The sequence below is a fragment of the Megalobrama amblycephala genome, linkage group LG21 (assembly GCF_018812025.1).
Source record: "Megalobrama amblycephala isolate DHTTF-2021 linkage group LG21, ASM1881202v1, whole genome shotgun sequence".
NCBI lineage: Eukaryota > Metazoa > Chordata > Actinopteri > Cypriniformes > Xenocyprididae > Megalobrama > Megalobrama amblycephala.
The window spans coordinates 5,239,874-5,266,699 of NC_063064.1; the positions used below are offsets into that span (position 1 = coordinate 5,239,874).

The window sequence follows — 26,826 nt, forward strand, 5'->3', positions numbered from 1 at the left end:
TTCCTGCATAATCATTGCTACACTTTTTTTTAAAGTAACTGAAATACCCATAATGCTTGAGGACAATTAATTGATGATGTTTCCAACCTCATCACCATGAGGCTGGTCATAGTGATTTGTGTCGTTCACCTCAATGAAGATGTTTTTGTAACATTAATTTAGCATCATTTGTCATTCTGTCTGTTATTACATGAAAAATGTTTCTAAGATATTTTTGGTTTTCAACAAACATGCACTTACAGCTGACAAATCAGCCATTTGAAATTATTAATTTCCATATTTCACCTTAACTGAATGTTGATGACAAAAAAGTATGTATCGCTTTGAAAGTTTAGGAACTCTGTGTGTTTGGAGCAGATCAGTGACTGTCTGGATGTTACAGGATGAGGAATGCTTGCTGCAGATCTTGATAAAACTGTTTAACAAATCCAGCAACACTCGGGTTTGCTGCATTTGTGCTGATACTGATGTCTGAATGATGTGTGGTAGAATAAAAATATCAATCTAAGCATCTCTGACTTTTTGTAATTTGTTTTATATATATATATATATATATATATATATATATATATATATATATATATATATATATAAAGGATAACATTTGTTATATATTCATAACATAGAGCCATAAAGATATATTGAAGAAGAAAATAAACTGTTTTGGTTGCCATCAACTTTGTATGAACAAAAAAAATACAGAGACATTTCTCAAATTATCTTTTATGTTCCACAGAAGAAAGTCAGTCATATAGGTTTGACACAACATGAGGTAGAGTAAATGATGACATTATTTAAATGTAGAGTAAATTATGACATAATTTTCCTTTTTGTGTGAACGTACCATTTAATACCCATTTAAAACACATTAATCTCATGGCATTATTTAATTGTAATTGCAGTGTAAATGCATTGATGCCTCTGAGCTGCAATAAATGGTCTGTAAAAATATCAATATATCAATACAAATACCCAATCAGATGCAACTTATGAAAAAAAACAAAAAACAATTTTGGCAATTTTGAAAGCCAAATTTGATGCAATATATATATACATACACACACACACACACACACACTGATTAGGCATAACATTATGACCACTAACAGGTAAAGTGATTATTCAGCAAGTGAACATTTTGTCCTCAAAGTTGATGTGTTAGAAGCAGGAAAAATGGGCACGAGTAAAGATTTGAGTGAGTTTGACAAGGACCAGATTGTGATGGCTAGACGACTGGGTCAGAGCATCTCCAAAACTGCAGCTCTTGTGGGGTGTTCCCGGTCTGCAGTGGTCAGTATTTATCAAAAGTGCTCCAAGGAAGGAACAGTGGTGAACCGGCGACAGGGTCATGGGCGGCACATTGGGAGTGAAGGCTGGCCCATGTGGTCCGATCCAACACATGAGCTACTGTAGCTCAAATTGTTGTTAATGCTGGTTCTGATAGAAAGGTGTCAGAATACACAGAGCATCTCAGTTTGTTGTGTATGGGGCTGCATAGCTGCAGACCAGTCAGGGTGCCCATGCTGACCCCTGTCCACCGCCGAAAGCACCTGGCCTGGTCTGATGAATCACCTTTTCTTTTACATCATGTGGATGACCAGGTGCATGTGCGTCGCTTACCTGGGGAACACATGGCACCAGGATGCACTCTGGGAAGAAGGCAAGCCGGCGGAGGCAGTGCGATGCTTTGGGCAATGTTCTGCTGGGAAACCTTGGGTCCTGCCATCCATGTGGATGTTACTTTGACACGTACCACCTACCTAAGCATTGTTGCAGACCATGTGCAGCCTTTCATGGAAACGGTATTTCCTGGTGGCTGTGGCCTCTTTCAGCAGGATAATGTGTCCTGCCACAAAGCAAAAATGGTTCAGGAATGGTTTGAGGAGCACAACAACAAGTTTGAGGTGTTGACTTGGCCTCCAAATTCCCCAGATCTCAATCCAATGGAGCTTCTGTGGGATGTGCTGAACAAACAAGTCCGATCCATGGAGGCTCCACCTCACAACTTACAGGACTTAAAGGATCTGCTGCTAACATCTTGGTGTCAGATACCACAGCACACCTTCAGGGGTCTAGTGGAGTCCATGCCTTGACGGGTCAGGGCTGTTTTGGCATCAAAAGGGGGACCAACACAATATTAGGAAGGTGGTCATAATGTTATGCCTGATCGGTGTATACAGTATCTCACAGAAGTGATTACACCCCTCACATTTTTGTAAATATTTTATTATATCTTTTCATGTGGCAACACTGAAGAAATGACACTTTGCTACAATGTAAAGTAGTGAGTGTACAGCTTGTATTACAGTGTAAATTAGCTGTCCCCTCAAAATAAATCAACACACAGCCATTAATGTCTAAACCACTGGTCACAAAAGTGAGTACACCCCTAAGTGAAAATGTCCCCAAATTGGGCCCAAATAGCCATTTTCTCTCCCCGGTGTCATGTGACTCATTAGTGTTACAAGGTCTCAGGTGTGAATGGGGAGCAGGTGTGTTAAATTTGGTGTTATCGCTCTCACTCTCTCATACTGGTCACTGGAAGTTCAACATGGCACCTCATGGCAAAGAACCCTCTGAGGATCAGAAAAAAAGAATTGTTGCTCTACATAAAGATGGCGTAGGCTATAAGAAGATTGCCAAGACCCTGAAACTGAGCTGAGACCAAGACCATACAGTGGTTTAACAGGACAGGTTCCACTCAGAACAGGCCTCGCCATGGTCGACCAAAGAAGTTGAGTGCGCGTGCTCAGCGTCATATCCAGAGGTTGTGTTTGGGAAATAGACGTATGAGTGCTGCCAGCATTGCTGCAGAGGTTGAAGGGGTGGGGGGTCAGCCAGTCAGTGCTCAGACCATATGCCGCACACTGCATGGTTGTCGTCCCAGAAGGAAGCCTCTTCTAAAGATGATGCGCAAGAAAGGCCACAAACAGTTTGCTGAAGACAAGCAGGCTAAGGACATGGATTACTGGATGAGATCAAGATAAACTTATTTGGTTCAGATGGTGTCAAGCGTGTGTGGCGGCAACCAGGTGAGGAGAACAAAGACAAGTGTGTCTTGCCTACAGTCAAGCATGGTGGTGGGAGTGTCATGGTCTGGGCCTGCATGAGTGCTGCCGGCACTGGGAGCTACAGTTCATTGAGGGAACCATGAATGCCAACATGTACTGTGACATACTGAAGCAGAGCATGATCCCCTGCCTTCGGAGACTGGGCCGCAGGGCAGTGTTCCAACATGATAATGACCCCAAACACACCTCCAAGACGATCACTGCCTTGCTAAAGAAGCTGAGGGTAAAAGTGATGGACTGGCCAAGCATGTCTCCAGACCTAAACCCTATTGAGGGTGAACTCCATGCCCAAGAGGGTTAAGGCAGTGCTGGAAAATAATGGTGGCCACACAAAATATTGACACTTTGAGCCCAATATGGACATTTTCACTTAGGGGTGTACTCACTTTTGTGACCAGTAGTTTAGACATTAATGGCTGTGTGTTGAGTTATTTTGAGGGGACAGCAAATTTACACTGTAATACAAGCTGTACACTCACTACTTTCACATTGTAGCAAAGTGTCATTTCTTCAGTGTACTCACTTCTGTGAGATACTGTATATATATATATATATATATATATATATATATATATGTGTGTGTGTGTGTGTGTGTGTGTGTGTGTGTGTGTGTGTTTCATATCTTTCCATCACTCACATCATATATGTTTCACTTCAGTCCCTTCATCCAGGAATGTATAACTATGTATGTATGTATAACTTTAACAGGTTTTAAACAGGCAAGTGTTGGAGAAAAGTAATAAAAACAATCCTTTAATACTTTTATTAATTTTTTAAAAAATTTAAATAATTATATTACAGTTCAGCCAGCCAAGATCTGTAAGAAAAAAAGTATACACACATTTAATACTGATGTACTTTACTGTCCCTTAGCAGGACAACATATTTCCCACTGTACAATACAGGATCTTGTGGAGGAAATTGAATACTGTCAGAATGCGTGTGGTGCATACTGCACGCTATACACTGTATACTGTTTAAAAATAGTACTAAATATATTAATATTATACTACTATTTATATATGATATATAAAAAAGCATGCAACAATATACACTTCAAACAGCAGTATGCTACACTGGTCACATGACATCATGTTGCATGTTTAATTTAGAGAGTGCAGTCCACATATCTTCACTGAATAAAATAAAAACATTATTTCGCATTTTTAATTCAATTTTATGTAAAAATGTCTTAACTTTCTTCAGTTTGATCAAATCATGAGTCACAAAAGATATTGAAAAGAGATTAAAAAAAGTGCATTAGTGACCATTGACTTTTTCAACACCCTTGGTTCCAGAAGTATTTTTCCCATAGGGATTTAAAAAAAACTTTGTTAATAAGCAGTGAAACAAGCCAATCATCTACTAGGTGAATCATAGCATTACAAAGTATTCTGACAAAAAGATGCAGAAAAACAAAACTATTAATTTAAATTTGTTGATTATATCTAGATAAACAATATATTTTAAGTTTATTGCAAAATGTGAATATATGTACAAATACTTAAATATTTTGAGAGTGTATCAACTCATTTATCTAATTTGCAGTGCTTCATGGGAGTGGGCGGAGCTAAAAAGCTCTTTTGGCACAATTTACTTTGTGCCTAATTTACTCTCTGATTGGTGGAATTTTCTCTACAGCATCATGAGTAATGTAGTTTTTTTACCACGGATTCCAAAGTTAAACATGATTATTTTAAAAATAAGTTGAAATATTGCTGGATGGTGGCTTCAACAGAAGTAAATACCATTGAATAACATCAAGTTACAAGTAAAAAAGAAAAATGGAGACACAAAGCAAACGTCATCCTTTCTATGGAGAAAATGAATGGAGCTTTCCAGAACCTGACTGTTGCACTCTAATTCAGGTCAATTCGAGAGGAATCTGTGCAGTGTGCACTGGTTGAATAGTTCCCGGTAGTCTAAAATTTGCATACTAAGCTCAATTTACATATATACATACTACACAAAGAATGAGTAGTGTGGTTGTCCAAACATTATATATGTATAATGCCAGTTCTTACCCTGTTTCTCTGTACTGTACATTGGTCAGAAACAGGCCGTGGGCTGGGGCGGTCAGGTTATTTGGGAATGCCAATGAATCACGTGCCTTTAGAAGCTCTTGAATCTGACTAACAGACAGTCTACCCTGACCAACAGCAACCAGCGCCCCAGTCATCCTCCGCACCTGTGAGAGGAAACGTCACATTTTTCATCATCAGACACATTCTTTCAAACTGGTTAAATAAAATAGTGCAGACTCACACATTTAACACTAGGAGGCAGACATCCCATAAAGCAACATAACCATCGTGTTCATAGGGAAACAAAGCCTGTACTTACTTGTCTGTATAAAAAAGACCTACTTTTAAAGGTGAGCTCCCAGAACTGAATATCTCTGAAAGAAAACAGACAAAAATAAAAAAGGACCTATTATGTTTTGCATTTTCAACTTTCTTTGGTGTGTAATGTTGCTGTTTCATTATGAAAAAGGTCTGTGATTTTACAAAGCACAAAATCCTTCTTATATATCAGTAAGCTCTTTCACTTTAAGCTTTTTTAAACCACTCTATCTACATATGGCTGAACAACAGATTCATGGGTGAAGACTAAAGACGTGACCTCTTTTGGGTTGTCTCCCTCACTCAAGGAATTATTTCTGTCTAGTTGGTACAGTATTTCTCCCATTTAATGTGACTGCTATTTTGCTAAGCTGCCTGCATTAAATAAACAACTGGAGATGCAGCAGGAGCACTGGAGCGGTCAGGCTAGATAACATCTCAAGCAGAGCAGCCAATATTTACTGCTGGAGAGGTTAAATGTTACATACTGCCTTTTTTAACAGGGAAAAAAAAAATGATGGTGGAAAAATCACGATGAGATTTGTTTGGAATGACTTCATAGAAATGCTGAATGAGATCGTCTGGCTCTCATTTAATCACGGCTTTGAATGAACAAACAGGCAGCGTGCGTTACATGAACAGAGATAAGCATACGACACCAACGCAAACCTCAAAGGAAGCACATGTGAGTCTAATATATAAGCTTGCATTTCTAGAACAAGGACTGTGCTCAGTAGAATAAAAGCTAACTGATTACTGTACTGCACTACATTTTAAAATGATGTATGTGAAACAGTATGCAATGATAAACATGGCATCACATTTTAAAGAATTTCCATTGACTTTTCCAGTTGTGTGATGACTGAACGATTTAAAAAATTACACTCATAAAAAATGAGTTCAGAACTGAAATTAACTGAATAACGCCCACCTATAATCTGCACTGGCTGAAAATGAACCACGTCTTCTTTAATACTGTAGTTGTAGCTGAGGCCTGGAAGTAGGGATGGGAGAAAACAAGCTTTTCAAAGCTTTGAATCAACTGAACCAATTGCTTTGCAAAATGACTTACTGGGCCCTATCATACACCCGGCGCAATCCGGCACCAGGCGCGACGCAAGTGTTCTTTGCTAGTTTTGGCCTGACGCAGTTATCATTTTCACGTTCTGCGCCACATTGTTTAAATAGCAAATGCATTTGCACCAATTTGTGTGGCCATGGGTGTGCTGGTCTGGAAACGAGGTGTGTTCAGGTGCATTGTTGGCATGTTGCTATTTTGAGACAACTGAAAACGACTGCGAATACTATGTACTATGGTACTATACATAGGTACTATGCACCTATAGGCGGGTGCATAACGCGCGTACACTCTGCTTGTTACACACACAGGGATGCGCAGCAGCACACAAACATGCCAAATATTAAAAATAAAAGGAAATGTAAAAGATTATTATTGTGTGCATAAAGATAAAAATGCTTTGGTGGAATCCGGCTTGTCCCGTAGATGGTCTGCTCGCACGGTTTAACCTCGCGCACGAGCAGATCCGTTTCCTCGCTAGAGAAGCTTTCAGTTTTTCCGCTTGCAAATTCCGCCATGTAAAAAAACACTGCAAATATTTTATTTAAAGTATAATCTATCTGATGCAATTAATTAATCATCTAATACCATTAAATATTAAGTGTCTGTATAATATGTATTTTATCAATTTTCAGGGGTTGTTTTATGGATGGTTCAGCTATTAACTAATAACTATTAACTAAGTTTTTAACTACTATTATTCCTTTTAATTCTACAAATACCTTATAAAAACATCTACAAATGTATAAAACTAATCAGAGATCAGATAACAGACACTTAAAACACTTAATACTCATGTGATAGACACTTGTTCAATGATTCGCCGCTGGAGGGCGATCTCAGTCAATCCGCATGATTCATGGGTTCACAGAGATCGCCTCCAGTGGTGAACCATTGAGATTTTGAAACGTTTCGAAACAGTTATGACGTAACAAACCCTCGTTTACTGAAATCACAAGACTTTAACGGTTTGAAACACGCTTCAAACCACTGCTTTGAAACAAAAGATTCGTAAAGGTTTCGAAGCTTCATGAAGCAGTGTTTTGAAAGCGCTCATCACTACCTGGAAGAGTTTAGTTCGTGTTGTCGACATGTTTTCTGAGCTGTGAATCCACCTTTGCTGCACTTCTAAAGGATGAGGACTGGCTCGAATTGATACAGCAAAACCGACATCATTGCCGTATACAAGTGCCGAAGAAGCTGAAATTCAGATATGATAATGGGTGTTTGGTTTCCGACACACTTAAGCAGTTGACCAATCACAACAGCCTAGTCTGACCAATCAGAGCAGAGGAAGCTCTTGCAAAGGAGGGTTTTAGAGAGACCGAATCCTTTATCAAACAGTTTCAAACACTGTGAGAAATGCTGATGCTGTAATGGATATTATGAGAAAATTTATTTTTTATTTATTTATTTATTTTTTTTTTTACCTTCGGATGCATGTAAACCTATTATAGGAGGCTAAATGGCCCGTGTGAACAAGCCAGACCTTGACCACTTGATTTTAATTAAACATATAAACATATCTTGTTTCACACACAATAAACCTTTTATGGTTACCTTATTAGCTTATCGTCTTTGCCTTATAATCAATCTGCACAATGAATCGACTTTCAACGGCTATGTGATTCTTTTAATGCCATTCAATATAACCCTATTGTAGAGGAATAACTTCTGATTTCATTAACTTAGTGACTGTACAAACATTTCATTTCCAATGATTTTCTAAAAAGGCGCACCTGGACATCTAAGCTTATTTGCTATCCATTTAGTAATTAATTAATCTTCATATGACATCACAGATGTATCTAACGACCACATGTGGTTATATTCATGATGTTTCTATATTCATGATGCTCATCTGAAACAAATGGATATGGCATTAAATTTATAGATTTATAAATGTATAGTTTAACTGCATCACTTTTAAGTTACTGTGTCTTCATTTACTGGTTTAATTTAGGATCTAGCTGTCAGGAGAACTACCGGATTCTGACTTTTTCTTGTAGCTGTGATCAGACTGAAATATTAATAAACATTTTCTCTCTCTCTCTCTCACTCTCTCTCACACACACACACACACACACACACACACACACACACACACACACAGAGCTATAAATGAAGAGGCTTTCATAAGCGCTTAAAACTTTTAAAAGGTAAAGTTAATTTAAAAACTTTCTTCAGAGTACCAAAAAGGAGATATTTTAAAGACACCACATGATGCTATTTTAAAAGGTTATTATTTTGTTTACTGGGTATAACAGAACATGTTAACAAGATTTCATGTTCAAAACACATTATTTTTCTCACATACTGTACATTATTGGAGTACCTTTCCTCCCAGTCTGTCTGAAACGCTCTGATTAGGTTCCAGTTTCTAAAACCCGAATTCTGGAAAAGTTGGGACGTTTTTTTAAATTTGAATAAAATGAAAACTAAAAGACTTTCAAATCACATGAGCCATTATTTTATTCACAATAGAACATAGATAACATAACAAATGTTACAATTCTATGCGCAAAATTCATTTCAAATTTGATGCCTGCTACAGGTCTCAAAATAGTTGGGACAGGGGCATGTTTACCATGGTGTAGCATCTCCTCTTCTTTTCAAAACAGTTTGGAGACGTCTGGGCATCGAGGTAATCCAGCTGCTGAAGAGTTTGTGGTCGTTTGAGACTTATTTTTCATTTAATGATGCGCCAAATGTTCTCTATAGGTGAAAGATCTGGACTGCAGGCAGGCCAATTCAGCACCCGGACTCTTCTACGACAAAGCCATGCTGTTGCAATAGCTGCAGTATGTGCTTTTGCATTGTCCTGCTGAAATACACAAGGCCTTCTGAAATAGATGTTGTCTGGAAAGCTTTATATACCTTTCAGCATTCATAGTGCCATCCAAAACATGCAAGCTGCCCATACCGTATGCGCTTATGCACCCCCATATCATCAGAGATGCTGGCTTTTGAACTGAACACTGATGAAATGCTGGAAGGTCTCCCTCCTCTTTAGCCCAGAGGACACGGCGTCTGTGATTTCCAACAAGAATGTCAAATTTGGACTCGTCTGACCATAGAACACTTTTCCACTTTAAAACAGTCCATTTTAAATGAGCCTTGGCCCACAGGACACAACGGCGCTTCTGGACCTTGTTCACATATGGCTTCCTTTTTGCATGATAGAGCTTTAGTTGGCATCTGCAGATGGCACGGCGGATTGTGTTTACCAGACAGTGGTTTCTGGAAGTGTTCCTGGGCCCATTTAGTAATGTCATCAACACAATCATGCCGATGAGTGATGCAGTGTCGTCTGAGGGCCCTGAAGACCACAGGCATCCAATAAAGGTCTTCAACCTTGTCCCTTACACACAGAAGATTTCTCCAGTTTCTCTGAATCTTTTGATGATGTTATGCACTGTAGATGATGAGATTATGCAATGCCTTTGCAATTTGACATTAAAGAACATTGTTTTCCACAATCTTTTTGCGCACTCTTTCACAGATTGGAGAGCCTCTGCCCATCTTTACTTCTGAGAGACTCTGCCTCTCTAAGACATCCCTTTTATAGCTAATCATGTTACAGACCTGATATCAATTAACTTAATTAATTTGCTAGATGTTCTCCCAGCTGAATCTTTTCAAAATTTCTTGCTTTTTCAGCCAATTTGTTGCCCCTGTGCCAACTTTTTTGAAGACCTGTAACAGGCATCAAATTTGAAATGAGCTCATTTAGTGAATAAAAGTGTAAACATTTCTCTGTTTAAACATTTGTTATGTTATCTATGTTTTATTGTGAATAAAATATTGGCTCATGCGATTTAAAAATAGTCTTTTAGTTTTACTTTTTTTCAAATTTAAAAAACGTCCCAACATTTCTGGGATTCAGGTTGTACAAAGCCCCCCCCCATCCGAAAAGCCCAGAATGCTCTGATTGGCCAGCTGACCAAGTGCGTTGTGATTGGCCAAGCACCTCAAGAATGTGTTGGAAATGTAATGCCCCTTACAATAATCGTGAGCTTCAGCTTCCAAGGCTTCTAAAGAAATTGTAAACACAAACTGTTAATAATGTCATTGGTTTTACCAGATCAGTTTGAGCCCAAAGTCAGATTCCAAAAATAAGGATTGATCAAGCAAATCAGTCGGAAACCCACATCGGAACGCCATGACATGGCGACAACACTACAATTCACTAAAGTCTGGTCTTCTCTCTTTGCGTATGCCTTTGGCTGGGTATTATTCTAAAATTTCACATTGTCACGTTTAGCGGAAGTAATATATAGACTTCTATCAAGGGGTTTTAGGCAGGTCTGGATCAGTGCTCTCTTAGATCGAATAAATCCCATTTGTGGGAGACTTTGTAACTTTGCAGATCTTACACATGCACAAAAAACATCATGGTCTCTTTAAAGTGTTCACACTGTTGTTAATGACATGGCATACAATGACAAAATTGTCCTTTTTTTGAAGAACTGTCCCATTAAAAGCAGCTAAAGTCTATCTTTTGAGAGAAAAAACACTTCTGTGTGCATTTCTTGGGCTGTGCAGCAAAATGCCTTGATCTGGATTTAATGCAGTCATTCAGTTACATATATAAGTGACATATGAGTGTGTGAGTGTGTGTGTAGATGATAAAAGCAGTTGATTCCCTGCAGATCTTGACATTGGTGTGAAACAGAGCAGATGGTGTGTGTGTGTCCTGACTGCTTTCTCCCAGCTGAGAGCTGCACGTGAGGAACCCAAAATGACCCGCCGAAGGGATTCCAGTGTGAGCTGGTTTTAAACATATGTGAGCAAATGGCTTCTGAGGGGGACAGCGATAATCTTTTTGGTTCTGTATGCAGGAGTAGTTTTATAGATAAAACAGATTGTGATTGTCTTAAAAACAAGAAGGAAAAATCTACCAATGGTGTGAGTTTGGGCAGGGCTATTTGTTTGCACCGCCTCAAATCCAACTGCTGATATTTATTCTAGGGCTGGGAAAATACATTCGATTCTTCAATTTGCAATACAAAGAATCTGGAGCGGTTCTAATACTTTCCGATGTATCGCTATTCTCGCTCAAATCAATTCTGAGCTTAGTTTTTAACAGCAGATGGCACTACGTGAATTAGAAACAGATGTTCTCTGCTTTCTTCCAATTACTTTACACACACCACTTAAACCTAAAATAATAATTCATTATGTTGGAAAAGGTTGAAGTGAATTACAAGGGAGTTTGCAGTGGGCTGTGTTTACATTATTCTCACATTCTGAGCCGAGGTGCAAGTATTTTAAACCACTTACATGACTCAGCCGAATGCATGATCGCTCTCCAGCACTCTTCTTTGTGAGCGTTTGAGTGTGCGGTTAAAACTAGCCTTGAGAGCCATCTACTGTTAAATCTAAGCTCAGAATCGATTCAAGAGAGAAAATATCAGAATTGATCCAGAATCATTGTATCACGAATCAATGTATTTTCTGAGCCCTAGTTTTTTCAATGTACTTCTTGCTTATTTTCTGTAGTAAATGACAACATGCCACAGATGTTGCCCACAGATATTAATCAACTCAAACCAGAATATTCCTTTAAATTGTGGCAAACTACGTAGGGATGCACCGATCTGCCTTTTTCGCTTCCGATACCGATACCGATACCTGGGATTCAGTATCGGCTGATACCGATCCGATATTCAAGTAATAAGAAAAGTGCTAAATTACCTAATAAACTGTATGGCTCACTTAGGGCATGACGGTCGGCATGACAACCGCGCCACAGCGGGTAGTGTGGCGTGTATATAATATATAATCTCAAAGGTCGCGTTAACCGTTAAAATTTTCCGTCAGTGATGGAAAAAATCTGCAGCCTGTCCATAATTTTCACAGATTACTGAGGCTGATGTAGCTTGTAACTGTAATTCTCACCCCTGTCCAGTAGGTGGTGAGTGTGCTCCAGTGTGGCAGCAGAGCGCGAGTTCAGTCTCCAGAATAAAATGAAAACGATGCATTTGATTACACACACCCAGTTTGTCCATTTTATTATATATTATAATACTTATGCTTACATAATTAAGTTTCTAATCCGTTTTGTTTTAAATAGTTTGTTTTATTTTTCTTGCTGCTGACTAGTTTATGGTCAACGAATGGCTTTTCTGAGGTATAACGTTACGTGACATTGTTTACAACACTGATTTAACTGACGTGATACAGATTTCGGTAAGCTACTGCAACTTTCAACATATTTTTTGATTTTCATTCATGTTTATTTCCTTCTGTAAAGTAGTAAAGAGGAAGAGATGATCGCGTTCACTCACGATACTCAAAAAGCGTTCAAGTTGAAAACTGAAAAGTAACGCAGACTTTGTTTAACTTATGAACGGCTCTCATGCAGAGCGGCACAAAGCGCTTATGCGCATCCCGTGTGCAGAATGATGCGCTTGAAGCATCATGGAGTCACAGCGCTCCGCAGTGAAAAGTTCAAAGCACAAAATGAAGACATATTGATGCGTATTGTATTACCGGTATCATTATCTACAGATTAAGTATAATAATAGAAACATTGATACATCTTGCAGAGAGTTTCATTGTGTTGACTGTCGTAACCGAACGCGACACGCAGTCTGAATGCTAAATGGAGAATGACTGACAGCCGCAGCAGAGGCAGGCATTTACGTGAACTTTAATTTAACGACTTAAATATTTATCTGTTCCTCAAATAAACTTATGGAATGGCTTCAGAACACTTGGAATATAGTGCACAGAAACTTTATGGTGCTTTTTAATGTTTTTGTGCCTTTTGTGGAGCTTAACAATAACACAGAATAGTACACGCACAGTATCGGATTTGGATCGGTCCCGTCCGGCCGATACCTGATCCAGCAAAAATGGCAATATCGGAGCGGATACCGATCTGAATATCGGATCGGTGCATCCCTAAAACTACGGTTCAAAAGTTTGGTGAAGTTATTTAATGTTTTTAAAAGTAGTCTGTTTTGCTTACAGAGGCTGCATTTATTTGATCCAAAATACAGTAAAAACAGTAATACTGTGAAATATTATTTCAATTTAAAATAGCTGTTTCCTATGTGAGTATATTGTAAAATGTAATTTATTCCTATGATCAAAGCTGAATTTTCAGCATCATTACTCCAGTCTTCAGTCATATGATCCTTCAGAAATCAATCTAATATGCTGATTTGCCGCTTTCTTTTTTATTACCAATGCTGAAAACAGTTGTGCTGCCTATTTTTTTTTTTTTTTTGAAAACAGGATTTTGTTCAGGATTCTTTGATGTTGATTGAATAGATAGTTCAAAAGAACAGCATTTATTTAAAATAGACATTTTTGTACTATTGTAAATGTCTATACTGTCACTTTTGATCAATGTAATGCATCATTGCTGAAAAACAAATATATATATATATATATATATATATATATATATATATATATATATATATACACACAGTCAAGAGTTTGGAAACATTACTATTTTTAATGTTTTTGAACATTTTGAAGTCTCTTATGCTCATTAAGGCTGCATTTATTTCATAATAAACAGAAAAAAATAAAAATATTGTGAAAAATTTATTTAAAATTATGGTTTTCTATTTTAATATACTTTAAAATATAATTTATTTATGTGATGCAAAGCTGAATTTTCAGCATCATTATATTACTCCAGTCTTCAGTGTCACATGATCCTGCAGAAATCATTCTAATATACTGATTTGATACTCAGTTATTATCAATGTTGAAAACAGTTGTGCTGCTTAATATTTTTTTGGAACCTGTGATACTTTTTTCAGGATTCATTGATGAATAAAAGGTTAATTCAAACTACAACATGATTTACAAAGATTTTTTTAGAAATCATAATTCAAAGTTTATTTGAATTAAAGCATTTATTAAAAAAAAAAATATTTTCTAACAATATAAATCTTATAAATAAAATATTAATTTCTTTCAAAAAAAAAAGAAAGAAGAAAATGTATTTATTTATTTATTATTATTATTTTTTTTACTTTTTATTCATCAAAGAATCCTGAAAAAGTATCACAGGTTATAAAATAATATTAAGCAAGCACAACTGTTTCCAACATTGATAATAAATCAGCATATTAGAGTGATTTCTGAAGGATCATGTGACACTTAAGACTGGAGTAATGATGCTGAAAATTCAGCTTTGATCAGAGGAATAAATTATATTTTAAAGTATATTAAAATAGAAAACCATAATTTTAAATTGTAATAATATTTCACAATATTGTTGTTTTTTCTGTATTTATTATGAAATAAATGCAGCCTTAATGAGCATAAGAGACTTCCTTCAAAAACATGTTTCCAAACTTTTGACTGGTAGTGTGTGTATATATATATATATATATATATATATATATATATATATATATATATATATATATATATATATATATATAGTCAAACCAAAATGTATTCAGACACCTTGAACATTTCATTCATTAAAGGTGCCCTAGAATCAAAAATTGAATTTACCTTGGCATAGTTGAATAACAAGAGTTCAGTACATGGAAATGACATACAGTGAGTCTCAAACACCATTGTTTCCTCCTTCTTATATAAATCTCATTTGTTTAAAAGACCTCCGAAGAACAGGCGAATCTCATAACACCGACTGTTACGTAACAGTTATATTAGCTTATATTAGGGTTATATTAGCTGTGTGAACTTTGTAAATGCACTGTATTATAGTCGAGAGCTTGGGGGGCAGGGAGCGCGAGATTTAAAGGGGCCGCAGCCTGAATCGGTGCATAGTTAATTATGCCCCAAAATAGGCAGTTAAAAAAAATAATTAAAAAAAAATCTATGGTGTATGTTGAGATGAAACTTCACAGACACATTCAGGAGACACCTTAGACTTATATTACATCTTGTGAAAGTACGTTCTAGGGCATCTTTAATACAGTTTATTCACTATAGTCTAAAAGTCTAAAAAGGTAATAAAATATGACAAGATCTCAGAGTGTAACTGTGTCAGAAAAAAATAATCTTAATTTTGTCAGATAACACTTTAAGTAAAACATGGTCAAGTCAAAGTGTCTGAATAATTTTTGGTTACAAATTTGGTTACTGGTAGTCCACTGTATGAATAATTTTTAAATAAACTATAGTGTCCTGTATCCACTTGTAAAAAAAATATAAAAGATTATATCTAGTGTCTGAATAATTTTTTATTTGACTGTATATATATATATATATATATATATATATATATATATATATATATATATATATATATATATATATATATGAAATGCAGTCAATTATCGCAAATAATCAAATACTGAATGCCTCTTTTTGTATTTGCCCAAAACAGTTTTGTGACTAAAATGTTTTCTTTAGTACACTGATCTGAGCTGAAGGAGTACAGTAAGGATATTATGAAAATGTTCTTCACTGTATCTGACAGGCTACAGTCTGTGTCTGTCCCTCAGCTCATTACAGCAAGAGTGAGCAGCCAGTCTGCTTTTGTCAGCATCGTGCTTTAGTCCATCATCTGTTGCCTAGCAACAGTCTCATCTCACATGCCTAACTCAAGAGCCGACTGATGAAAGACCAGCTTCAAAGACTGGCCATCCTCTGTTGTATGAAGCGGCTTTGCCTTTTTTATACTGTGTTGAGCATTTCTAACACACAATATTTAACAATGTAAACATTGCTTTAGCTTGGAACCGATAATGACCAGTGGTTGAAGAACATGTTACTGACTATATAAAATCATAATTGGGGTTATTAATGCACAAATTAATTAGGTCTAGGAGGGTTTATGGCTGAAGAATAAATTTGCATTAGCGACTATTGGCAGCATGTTGTAATTTCCGATCCACTAACCGTGGATTAGATGACCTTTAGCCTTAATGTTCAGCTATATTATCTTTCTAGGAAATCAGAAGCTATTCATGTGCTTCAGTGCTAAATGACATTTCCACATCTGCACAATTAATCCCTCTACACATGCTTTTGAAAAGTGGCTATTAAAATAAAACACCAAGATTTCAACTGCATTACCCAAATGACAGAATTAAATCTGGCAAATTGTGAGAATGCACTTAATTGCATTTTGGGAACACTGGAATATATTATTGGCTTGTGGCAGACCATTATATTGACCATTATATATCAGTTCTAAAATCTACTGACAGCCTTGCCAGCTGATAATATATATATGTATATATATATTTATTGGTATATATTAAGTAAAATAAACATGATGAAAGGCAAGATTGTCAGTGAATAATGAATTAAAAATTCTATTTAGTATCATATGTTTTTAGACGACAATAGGGATATTGTGCACAGCAAGATATTTGGGCATTTTATCATGGTGCCTTTTTTTCAGCAGCACTGTATGGAAAATAGCAGTGTGAACAAAGTCTAAGTCTCAGGTTTGGAAAGACTTGTTGCCTTATTTATTGTTATTGAAAATCAGTCAACCAGTATTGTTTTCATCACAGCACCAACCAAACTAAGCTTCCTCCAATCTCTTGCTTTGCAGCTCTTTAGCTGGGCAGAAGAGAGTCCTACCTGTGAAAGTGCCTCTGACAGAACGAGACCCCGGGCTCCAGCTGGGCCGACTCTAGGGTCTTCACTGGGTTCTTAAAGGGGGTCTCTGAGTTCAAGGCACGGAAGGTGCTGAAGTCATGGGTTCCTATCAGCAGCGCAGAAGCCTCTTGCATTGCATCGATATTTAGCCTCCTGTGGGAGAATGATGTGATGGACAGCATCAAATTCTGTTTTATTACAGACTGTTTGGTGACTGCGATCAACAATATTTTATTACTGCATTTAATTATTTCAGAAAATTAGTTTCTCAGGACTGGGCGTTATAGATACTGATGATATATCACTATATAATAGACTTCAGTTCAAAGGTTTGGGTTCAGTAAGACTTTTTAATGTATGTGAAAGATAAAGTTAATGTCTCTAAAACTCAGCAAAGCTACATTTACTTGATCCAAAATACAGTAAAAGAGTAATAATGTGAAATATTGCTGAAAAATTAAATAATTTTCTTTTTGAATATATTTTGAAATGTAATATATTCCTGTGATCAAAGCTGAATTTTCAGCATCATTACTCCAGTCTTCAGTGTCACATGAGCCTTCAGAAATCATTCTAATATGCTGATTTACTGCTCAAAAAACATTTTTTTTTGTCAATATTAAAAACAGTTGTGCTGCTTCATACGCATTCTGCGTACGGTCATCCGCCGGAAGCTAGCTATTTTAATTTATAAAGTTTTAAATATGGATATTTTTCATACAAAAACACACCCCTTTGCTTCAAAAGGCCATTTTTAACCCTCTCGAGTTGTATGGATTCTTGTTTATTTTATGGATGGATGCATTTTTTTTTTTTTTTTTTTTTTTTTTAAATTTGGGTTCCCATTCACAACTATTATAAACCTTGGAGGACTAAGGATATTTTTAAATACATCTCCGATTGTGTTTGTTTGAAAAAAGATAGTCATATAGACCTTATGTGCCAGAGAAACAAGTGCGTCGCCATCTTTATAAAATTGTCTTTGAACTTCCGTTTTTGCGGCAGCCCTATACATTTCTATGGCATCGCTGTCAAAGAATAATTAGCTGGTGAAGTGGATTTACTTGTTGTAGAGTTAATGAAGGTTATCATGAGCATTATTATGTTTAAAGCAGATGTCTTAACAAATGTCAGTAGACCGGGAAGATTTTAAAACGAGCAGTTCATTCATAAATACTTAAGATCGCTGTGGAAATACAAACCGGAAGTCAAAAGACAACGAGCGCAGCGCTGAAAAGGGGCGGAGCTACATAAGGTCTATACACCTAGGATGGCTTGAGGGTGAGTAAATCATGGGATAATTTTCATTTTTGGGTAAACTATCCCTTTAAGAGACTAAGTACAACCCTTTTGGACCATGCGCCTGGTGCACCGACCATTTTTCCGTCGTTAAACTACCAAAAGTGGATTTGGACACGCCCTAAATGCACCTGTGCCGTGTGCAGCAGATCATCCCTGCGTTCCATTAGAAAGGGCTCATCCCTATGCCCTAATCCCCTCAAAGGGTTTACCCTCCGGAGTGAGAGCTTCGAAGGGATGAAGGGTGTAGGGGTCAAAAAAACTCCTCTTTGGAACGCACTTCTGCGTCATCTTAACGAGACAATCGAGGAGGAGTAGATTGTGCAAGCTGCGCCTATGTTTAACGTTAGTTTATTTATTTATTTATTTTAGGTCTATCACATGTAGGCTATATTGTATCTATGTATTTTAAACATTTGAATGGACTGATTAAGGGAGCTGTACAGTATTTTTGTTGAAGTACAATGTCGTTTTGACCATAATAATGTACCAAATCTAACTCGTATAAATATTACAGTTTATAGTTAAAATCGAACTCTGAGCCTCATGTACCCATTCTGTGACGTCAAACAACTTCCCTGTGCAAAGGATCATGGGGGCCCGAAGTGTCCATCAGTTGTATCCTTCAAAATCCTTCATTCCGAAGAGCCCTTTGAAGTGGCCAGTTTTGAGCACTTCGGTTTGGAACGACCCTTCAACATGGTGGCCATGATTATTTTCACTCTGAAGTATCCCGTTTGGAATGCACCGCATGTTCTTAGATCGTTAAAATATTGCCCAATGACTCATTTAGACATTTACCGCCACCTACTGGCAGATTTAGTTTCTTATTTAGAGCATCATTTCATAAAAAAAAAAAAAAAAAAAAAAAAAAATCATATTTACGGGATAGTTTCAAAAATGAAAATTTACATTTACTCGCCCTCATCTCATTTCCAAACTGTATGACTTTCTTTTGTGGAACATAAAAGAAGATATTTTGAAGAATGTTGGTAACCAAACTGTTTTGGTTTATAAATCTATCTAAATATCAATTCATTAGTAGCTTCTGGAAAAGCAAAAAAAAAAAATTAGCCGTTGTAGCAGAGATGCTATTAAAACATCTCGGTCTTAATGTTCTTGTGTTCACGAGTAACAAGATCACAAAAAAGTCTCAAGGCAAAGTCTTCAGGAAACTTCATTGTCAATAAACAAAAAAACATAAAAATCATCAAACTGGCCAGTTACAATGTTGCTTAAAGGTGCCCTAGATTCAAAAATTGAATTTATCTTGGCATAGTTAAATAACAAGAGTTCAGTACATGGAAAAGACATACAGTGAGTCTCAAACCCCATTGTTTCCTCCTTCTTATATAAATCTAATTTGTTTAAAAGACCTCTGAAGAACAGGCGAATCTCAACATAACTGTTACGTAACAGTCGGGATCATTAATATGTACGCCTCCAATATTTGCATATGCCAGCCCATGATCGAGGCATTACACAAGGGCAGCCAGTATTAACATCTGGATCTGTGCACAGCTGAATCATCAGACTAGGTAAGCAAGCAAGGACAATAGCAAAAAATTGCAGATGGAGCAATAATAACTGACATGATTCATGATAACATGATATTTTTAGTGATATTTGTAAATTACCTTTCTAAATGTTTCGTTAGCATGTTGCTAATGTACTGTTAAATGTGATTAAAGTTACCATCGTTTTTTACTGTATTCACGGAGACAAGAGCCGCCGCTACTTTCATTTTTAAACACTTGCAGTCTGTATAATGCATAAACACAACTTCATTCTTTATAAATCTCTCCAACAGTGTAGCATTAGCCGTTAGCCACGGAGCATAGCCTCAAACTCATTCAGAATCAATGTAAACATCAAAATAAAAACTGTATTTACGCGAATAGACATGCTGCATGATGAACACTTTGTAAAGATCCATTTTGAGGGTTATATTAGCTGTTTGAACTTTTTTTTATGTTGTTTAAGGCAAGCGCAAGCTCCGTGGGCGTGGAGCACGAGAATTAAAGGGCCACACACCCTGAATCGGCTCATTTCTAATTATGCCCCAAAATAGGCAGTTAAAAAAATGAATAAAAAAAAATCTATGGGGTATTTTGAGCTGAAACTTCACAGACACATTCAGGGGACACCTTAGACTTATATTACATCTTTTAAAAAAAAGGTTCTAGGGCACCTTTAATGCTTGTATTTCCAGCAAAAGCAGCTTAAATATATCATTATTATTCGATATATATCACCAAGCCCTAGCTGAGAGGGGTAAATATTCTCAGTTTTTCAAATCTCAAATTCTCAAGACATTAAATTAAAAGACACACAGGTCAAAGAACGTTCAGATGAGCACAACCTCGACAGACATCCATTTTAAAGGACTTAATCAAGTTTACATGTCAGGAATGGCAGTTCTTATGAATGAGATGGAAAGCCAGATGGGATGTGTGTGTTCAGGCGACAGTGGGTGTTGTTCTGCGTCACTACGAGCCTGAAGCTTATCTTGGCCTACTTTCTCGCTAAAAAAGAAGACAGTGGAAAAAATAGCATTAATGTTCACGCGTCACCCTTGGAGACGAGCCTCTCGCTCCGACGTGGGCTTCAAAAAGACATCTGAGGCATGCACTGCTGAAACAATGCATACTTTCCTCATCTGCATTCGTGTTTGGTTTCAGTGTTGGCCTAGATAACCGGTAATCATTCACTTGCCCTTACGATGGGTCTTGTTTGTGACTGTGTATAATTCATGTGCAGTTTTTTCCACTGCATATTTCCTATTGCTCTTTGAGAGGATTTAGCTTCTGTGACATGGGCGTAGTGATGCGGTTTAAAACAGAGGCCCTCTGAGCACGTGCAGAAGAGCGGGGGTGGCACTCACGTGTCTCGTAATGCCCAGCAAAGATCCTCTCTCCGTTACTGGCATTTCTGTGTGATGTCTGAGACCCAAAGCAAAGCGGTACACATATGTCCGTGATATGGCCTGATAGCGTGCGTGGAAGTCGCTGTGGACACGGTAAGCCCTGGTGATTCTGGGAAAAAAAAGACAGAAAAACAGACACTGATTCAAAATCTGGTAATGCAAAAGCTTGTGTTTGTTTTGCAAACTCACCAGCCAATTTCCACTGAAAAAGATTCAAGTTAGTCCAGAGTAATCAAGACATTGAAGGAAATATCCTGAGAAAAACAATAGTCTCTTGAAATTCAAATGCATCTTGATGTAATAACAAACAAATCTGGTTTATACTCGTGGTTGAGGACAGAACACAATAGCAACACGGAAATATGTTTCTTCATCTACTCAACACGACATATTCAAGTAAAGCAAAATTTGATGTACTGCTTAAATAATTTAATGGTCTTTGCCAAAAATTTCCCATAGACACAGAGTTCTCAACTTTTTTGACTCCAAGCATCAAAGACAACATTTGAAGGACCCTCAAGATATTTATGACACTTCTGCTACAATGTCAAAACTGCCTATTTTCAAATTTTTATCAAGCTAGGAGTGGAAAAAATGTTAAAATAATTAAATTTGTCATTTAAATAAAATTTTGTAAACCCATTAACTTAAAAAAAAAAAAAAAAAATTATTTACACACACACACACACACATATATATATATATATATATATATATATATATATATTTATTTATTTATTTATTTAACTATTTGTTTTGACACTTGTTTTGATGCAGATGCAAGCTCCAGGCCGTCACACTCATGTACCCACAGAGAACAGCTTCATCTCGGCCAGTCCTTCAGGTATTTGCCGCTGACTCTTATGTAGGCAGTGGTTAAAAATATAATTAATTTAGTGTATATCAAACAGGCAATCTCTGGTCTTATTAATCTATTACTTGTTCCAGTGCAAAACAATTTGGGTTAAGGGGAAAATTTAATTTCATACCTTTATATTTAGGCTATATTTAACTTAAATCCTGTACTAGAGCACTACTTTTGTTCGTTTGACTAAATTGTTTGTTTGTGTTTTTTATTTATTTGATTGTTTATTGTTTGCTTATGTTTATGTCTTTTATAATGGCTATTATTATTGTTAATTTAAATATTGTTGTTCAATAAATATCATTTTATATAATATGCCATATTTGCACGGTTATGAGTGTGATATTGCTCATATAAATTCATAAAAAATTTAAATGTATTTAAGATTTTATAAACGCGATATCACACTTGTAGCCATGCAACATGGCTGTATATCAACACGCTGTGATTGATTGCGGCCTCGTGCCTATGGCCGAATCACAGCCGTGATGATATACAGCCATATCGCACGGCTATGAGTGTGATATTGCTCATATAAATTCATAAAAAATTTAAATGTATTTAAGATTTTATTCATTTCCATGACTTTTCCAGGTCTAGAAATCACACTTAAAATTCACTCATACAGTATGACTATCGGAGATCATGCAAGATCTGGTTCTTGAATAAAAATTTAAGTTGTTAAAAGGATAAATTAAATAATATATAAGATTTTAAGCCATTCTGCGGCCCCCTTGGAAGTATGCTGAGGCCCTCTAGTTGGTCCTGGCTCCCTTTACTGAGAACCACTGCCATAGATATACTTTGACGAAAGAACCAAACCATTTCTAGAAACCTGATTATCACAGCAACCACTTAGCAACGCACTAAAAACCTCTCAGAACACCTTAGAAACCGCACAGCCTTGAGAACCGCCCATATCAACACCCTAGTAGCAGGACAGCAAGTTTTGCACAGGCAAACACCTCACATTTTCTTCAGAACACATTCAAATCTAGTTTACATATTCAATGTCATTTACATATTTATAGTAATTAGTTGAATCACAGTGAAACATACAACATCTGTAAAGTTTGTACGATGCTAGATACGGCTCCAAACACTGTCACCTGCTGTGATGGTGGTCTTCATCTGACTAAGTGCTCTTATGGATTAAACTGGTGGTCTTGAATCCCCATGAGTTCTTTGTTGACTCACAAAAAGCTTCAACTCTTCATTAAACATTCATGCATTAAAGTCCCATGAGGCCTTTTGAGAGGACCAGTCTCACCATCAGACCTCCCAAAACACGTGACAGAGGGCTTCATTACTATTCATGAGAAGACTGTATGGATATTCTGTGAGTATACTGGTGAGTTTAATGGTAATGTGACAAATCGACAAAACGATCAAGTTCAAAAGTCACGGAACCTGTTGACATTCAACACACTTACTGTGATGAGGTCATATGAGTCGAATGAAGATTGTTTATGTTATGTTATGTTATGTTATGTTATGTTATCAGAAATGGGACTTTTACACAGAACTGTTAATAGATGTGGGATAAACTGCTACTGTTCTGCTAACCACGTTACAAAAATTTTAGCAAAATTAGACTAATGATGCCCTTTCTGTAAATAAAAATACAAATATATATATTTGTATCAGAATTTATAAAAAATTTAAGAAATTACATCAGTATCAAAACATGTGATATTAATGAAGGTGATATTTCACATACTGGAACTGATTTTCAGATGCATATTTTACTTTTGTGAGAACATATTTTTATAAAGAAATAATTTAATTAATTGAAATTATCAGTAAAGTGCCAAACCTATAATTATATATAATTATGCATAATTAAATTATAGGAATTTAATAGAAACATTTGTACATATATTGTACAAAGATTCCAAAAAAAAATAAAGGTTTTTTTTTACCCCCGCATTTTAAATATCCGGGACAATTTGGTCTCGTTTTGTGGCAATTTTGTGAAATCATGTGCTTTAAATAAAATAAGGCCGAATAAACTGGAGAAATCTCTGTGCGTAAGGAGCCCTCAAACGACACTGCATCATCATCAGCATCACTGTGTCAATGACATTACTAAATGGCCCAGGAACACTTCCAAAAACCACTGTCGGTAAACACAATCCACCGTACCATCTGCAGATGCCAACTAAAGCTCTATCATGCAAAAAGGAAGCCATATGTGAACACTGTCCAGAAGCGCTGTTCGTGTCCTGTGGGCCAAGGCTCACTTAAAATGGACTGTTTTAAAGTGGAAAAGTATTCTATGGTCAGACGAGTCCAAATTTGATATTCTTGTTGAAAATCACGGGCGCCGTGTCCTCCGGGGGGAGAGGAGGGAGACCTTCCAGCCTGTTATCAGCGTTCAAGTTCAAAAGCCAGCATCTCTGATGGTATGGGGGTGCATAAGTGCATACGGTATGGGCAGCTTGCATGTTTTGGAAGGCACTATGAATGCTGAAAGATATATAAAGGTTTTAGAGAAACATTAAACGAAAAATACGTCACAAACTCTTCAGCAGCTGGAAACCTATATCAGGCAAGTATGGGAATTTCAGCAAAAGAGCTGAGCATAAGAGACTTTTGAGACTTTCATTAGCGATCATTAAAGGGTTAGTTCACCCAAAAATGAAAATTATGTGATTAATGACTAAGATATTTTAGATTTAGTCCAAGAGCTTTCTGTCCCTCCATTGAAAATGTATGTACGGTGCACTGTCCATGTCCAGAAAGGTAATAAAAACATTATCAATTCAATGGAAAGGATTCCGGAAGAGAATACAATGCTGAATAAAGTCGTAGTTTTTGTTATTTTTGGACCAAAATGTATTTTCGATGCTTCAAAAAATTCTAACTAACCCACTGATGTCACATGGACTACTTTGATGATGTTTTTATTACCTTTCATTTTTGGGTGAACTAACCCTTTAAGTGTCTATGTGGATTCAGTTTCAGTGATCAGTGAGTTGTAAACACAGAAAGAACACAGCTGCCAGCAGCATCTCCGGCTAAAAGCACCATTACACTGGCCGCATCTCTGCAGGGTTGCTGGGACATTTTAGGGGCAATTTCCACCAGTTTGCTCCTCCACTCACAACACCAAATAAAGAAGATGACATGCTCAGGCTCCCAGAGGAGTCTGTCAGTGGGTATTAATGATTTACCAGCGGTCGCTAATCGCTGCTAACAGGAACATGGAATAAAACACAAACCGACCTGACATGAGCACTGTGTGCCCTCAGTTTTAAATAGTTTTTGTTACATAAGGCAAACTGTAAAATGAAAATAGCACTGAAGCAGTTACTAAATTAATAAACTCCTTTAGCATTCAAAGACAATCCCAGGCATCAGTGCATGATGAGCATTAATGACATACTGCAGAGACAGAGCTTGATGTGAACTGTTCCTGAGCTTCCCCAACTCACAACAACTAAAATATTCATCACTGCTCATCCCACCTGCCAACTACACAAACTTATACAATTTGGATTGAAATAGCAAATAAAAAAATTTGAATTTAAAGGGTTAATTCACCCAAAAATGAAAATTCTGTTATTATTTACTCACCCTCATGTTGTTCCAAACCCATAAGCCTTCCATTTAATTCTTAAAACAAATTAAGATCTTTTAATGAAATTTGAGAGATTTTTTGTTCCCTCCTTTGACAGTCTACTCAACTACCACTTTGACGCATCAAAAAAATCTCCTTCAGAAAATTTGGACTAAACTGCTCAATTCATATGGATTAGTTTTACGATATCTTAATGAACTTTTTGAAGCTGTCAATGGAGGGACAGAAATCTCTTAGATTTAATTAAAAATATCTTATTTTGTGTTTCAAAGATGAACAGAAGTCATACGGGTGTAGAACAACATGAGGGTGAGTAATTAATGACAGAATTCTCTTTTTTGATTGAACTAACCCTTTAAAAAAGTAGAGAATTCAAAGAAATTAAATTCAACTAATGTGATTTTTTTTTTTAAATAACAATACATTGAATTTTTCAGTATGAATTACACATCAACATCATACACTACTGTTATCATACACTACTGGTCAAAAGTTTGGAGTCTGTAAGATTTTTTTATGATTAAAGTCTTTTAAGCTTATCAATCCTGCATTTATTTGATAAAATACAGTAAGAACAGTAATATTGTGAAATATTATTACAAATTTAAAATAACTAAATAAAATGGTAATTTATTCCAGTGATGCAAAGCTGAATTTTCAGCATCATTACTCCAGTCTTCAGTGTCACATGATCCTTCAGAAATCATTCTAAAACATTTCTTATTATTATCAATGTTGAAAACAGTTGTGCTGCTTCGTTTTTTTGTGGAAACTGTGATATATGCATATACTGTGTACATATATACATAACATATATATTTTTTAACAATGTAATGAATTCTTTAACAACATAAATGTCTTTACTGTCACTTTTGATCGATTTAATGGGCCCTTGCTGAATACCTTGTATGTAAATCTTATATTTAATAAATGAAGCATGACAGAATAACACTTAATATCCCAGAAAGCTCTAATTTACACAGAAAGATCTCAGTGTTGACGATGAAAAATAACATAATATTTTTGAATTGAAATTCCAGAAGAGGGCGGAGCTTTAACAGCTTGTGCTTCGGTTGCTCAACAACAACAAAGCTGGAGAATCTCA

General features: G+C 36.4%; 1 protein-coding gene across 1 annotated transcript in view; it reads right to left on the reverse strand.

Moving 5' to 3' along the window:
- Positions 1-3,819: 3,819 nt before the first annotated feature.
- Positions 3,820-26,826, reverse strand: part of pusl1 (pseudouridine synthase like 1) — a 30,688-nt gene continuing 7,681 nt past the window's right edge. Inside the window, 6 exon segments of the mRNA XM_048173281.1 lie at positions 3,820-3,888; positions 5,096-5,259; positions 5,415-5,469; positions 17,031-17,201; positions 21,232-21,260; positions 21,262-21,382. Coding sequence (XP_048029238.1) covers positions 3,867-3,888; positions 5,096-5,259; positions 5,415-5,469; positions 17,031-17,201; positions 21,232-21,260; positions 21,262-21,382 — 562 coding nt within the window. The 3' untranslated portion in view covers positions 3,820-3,866.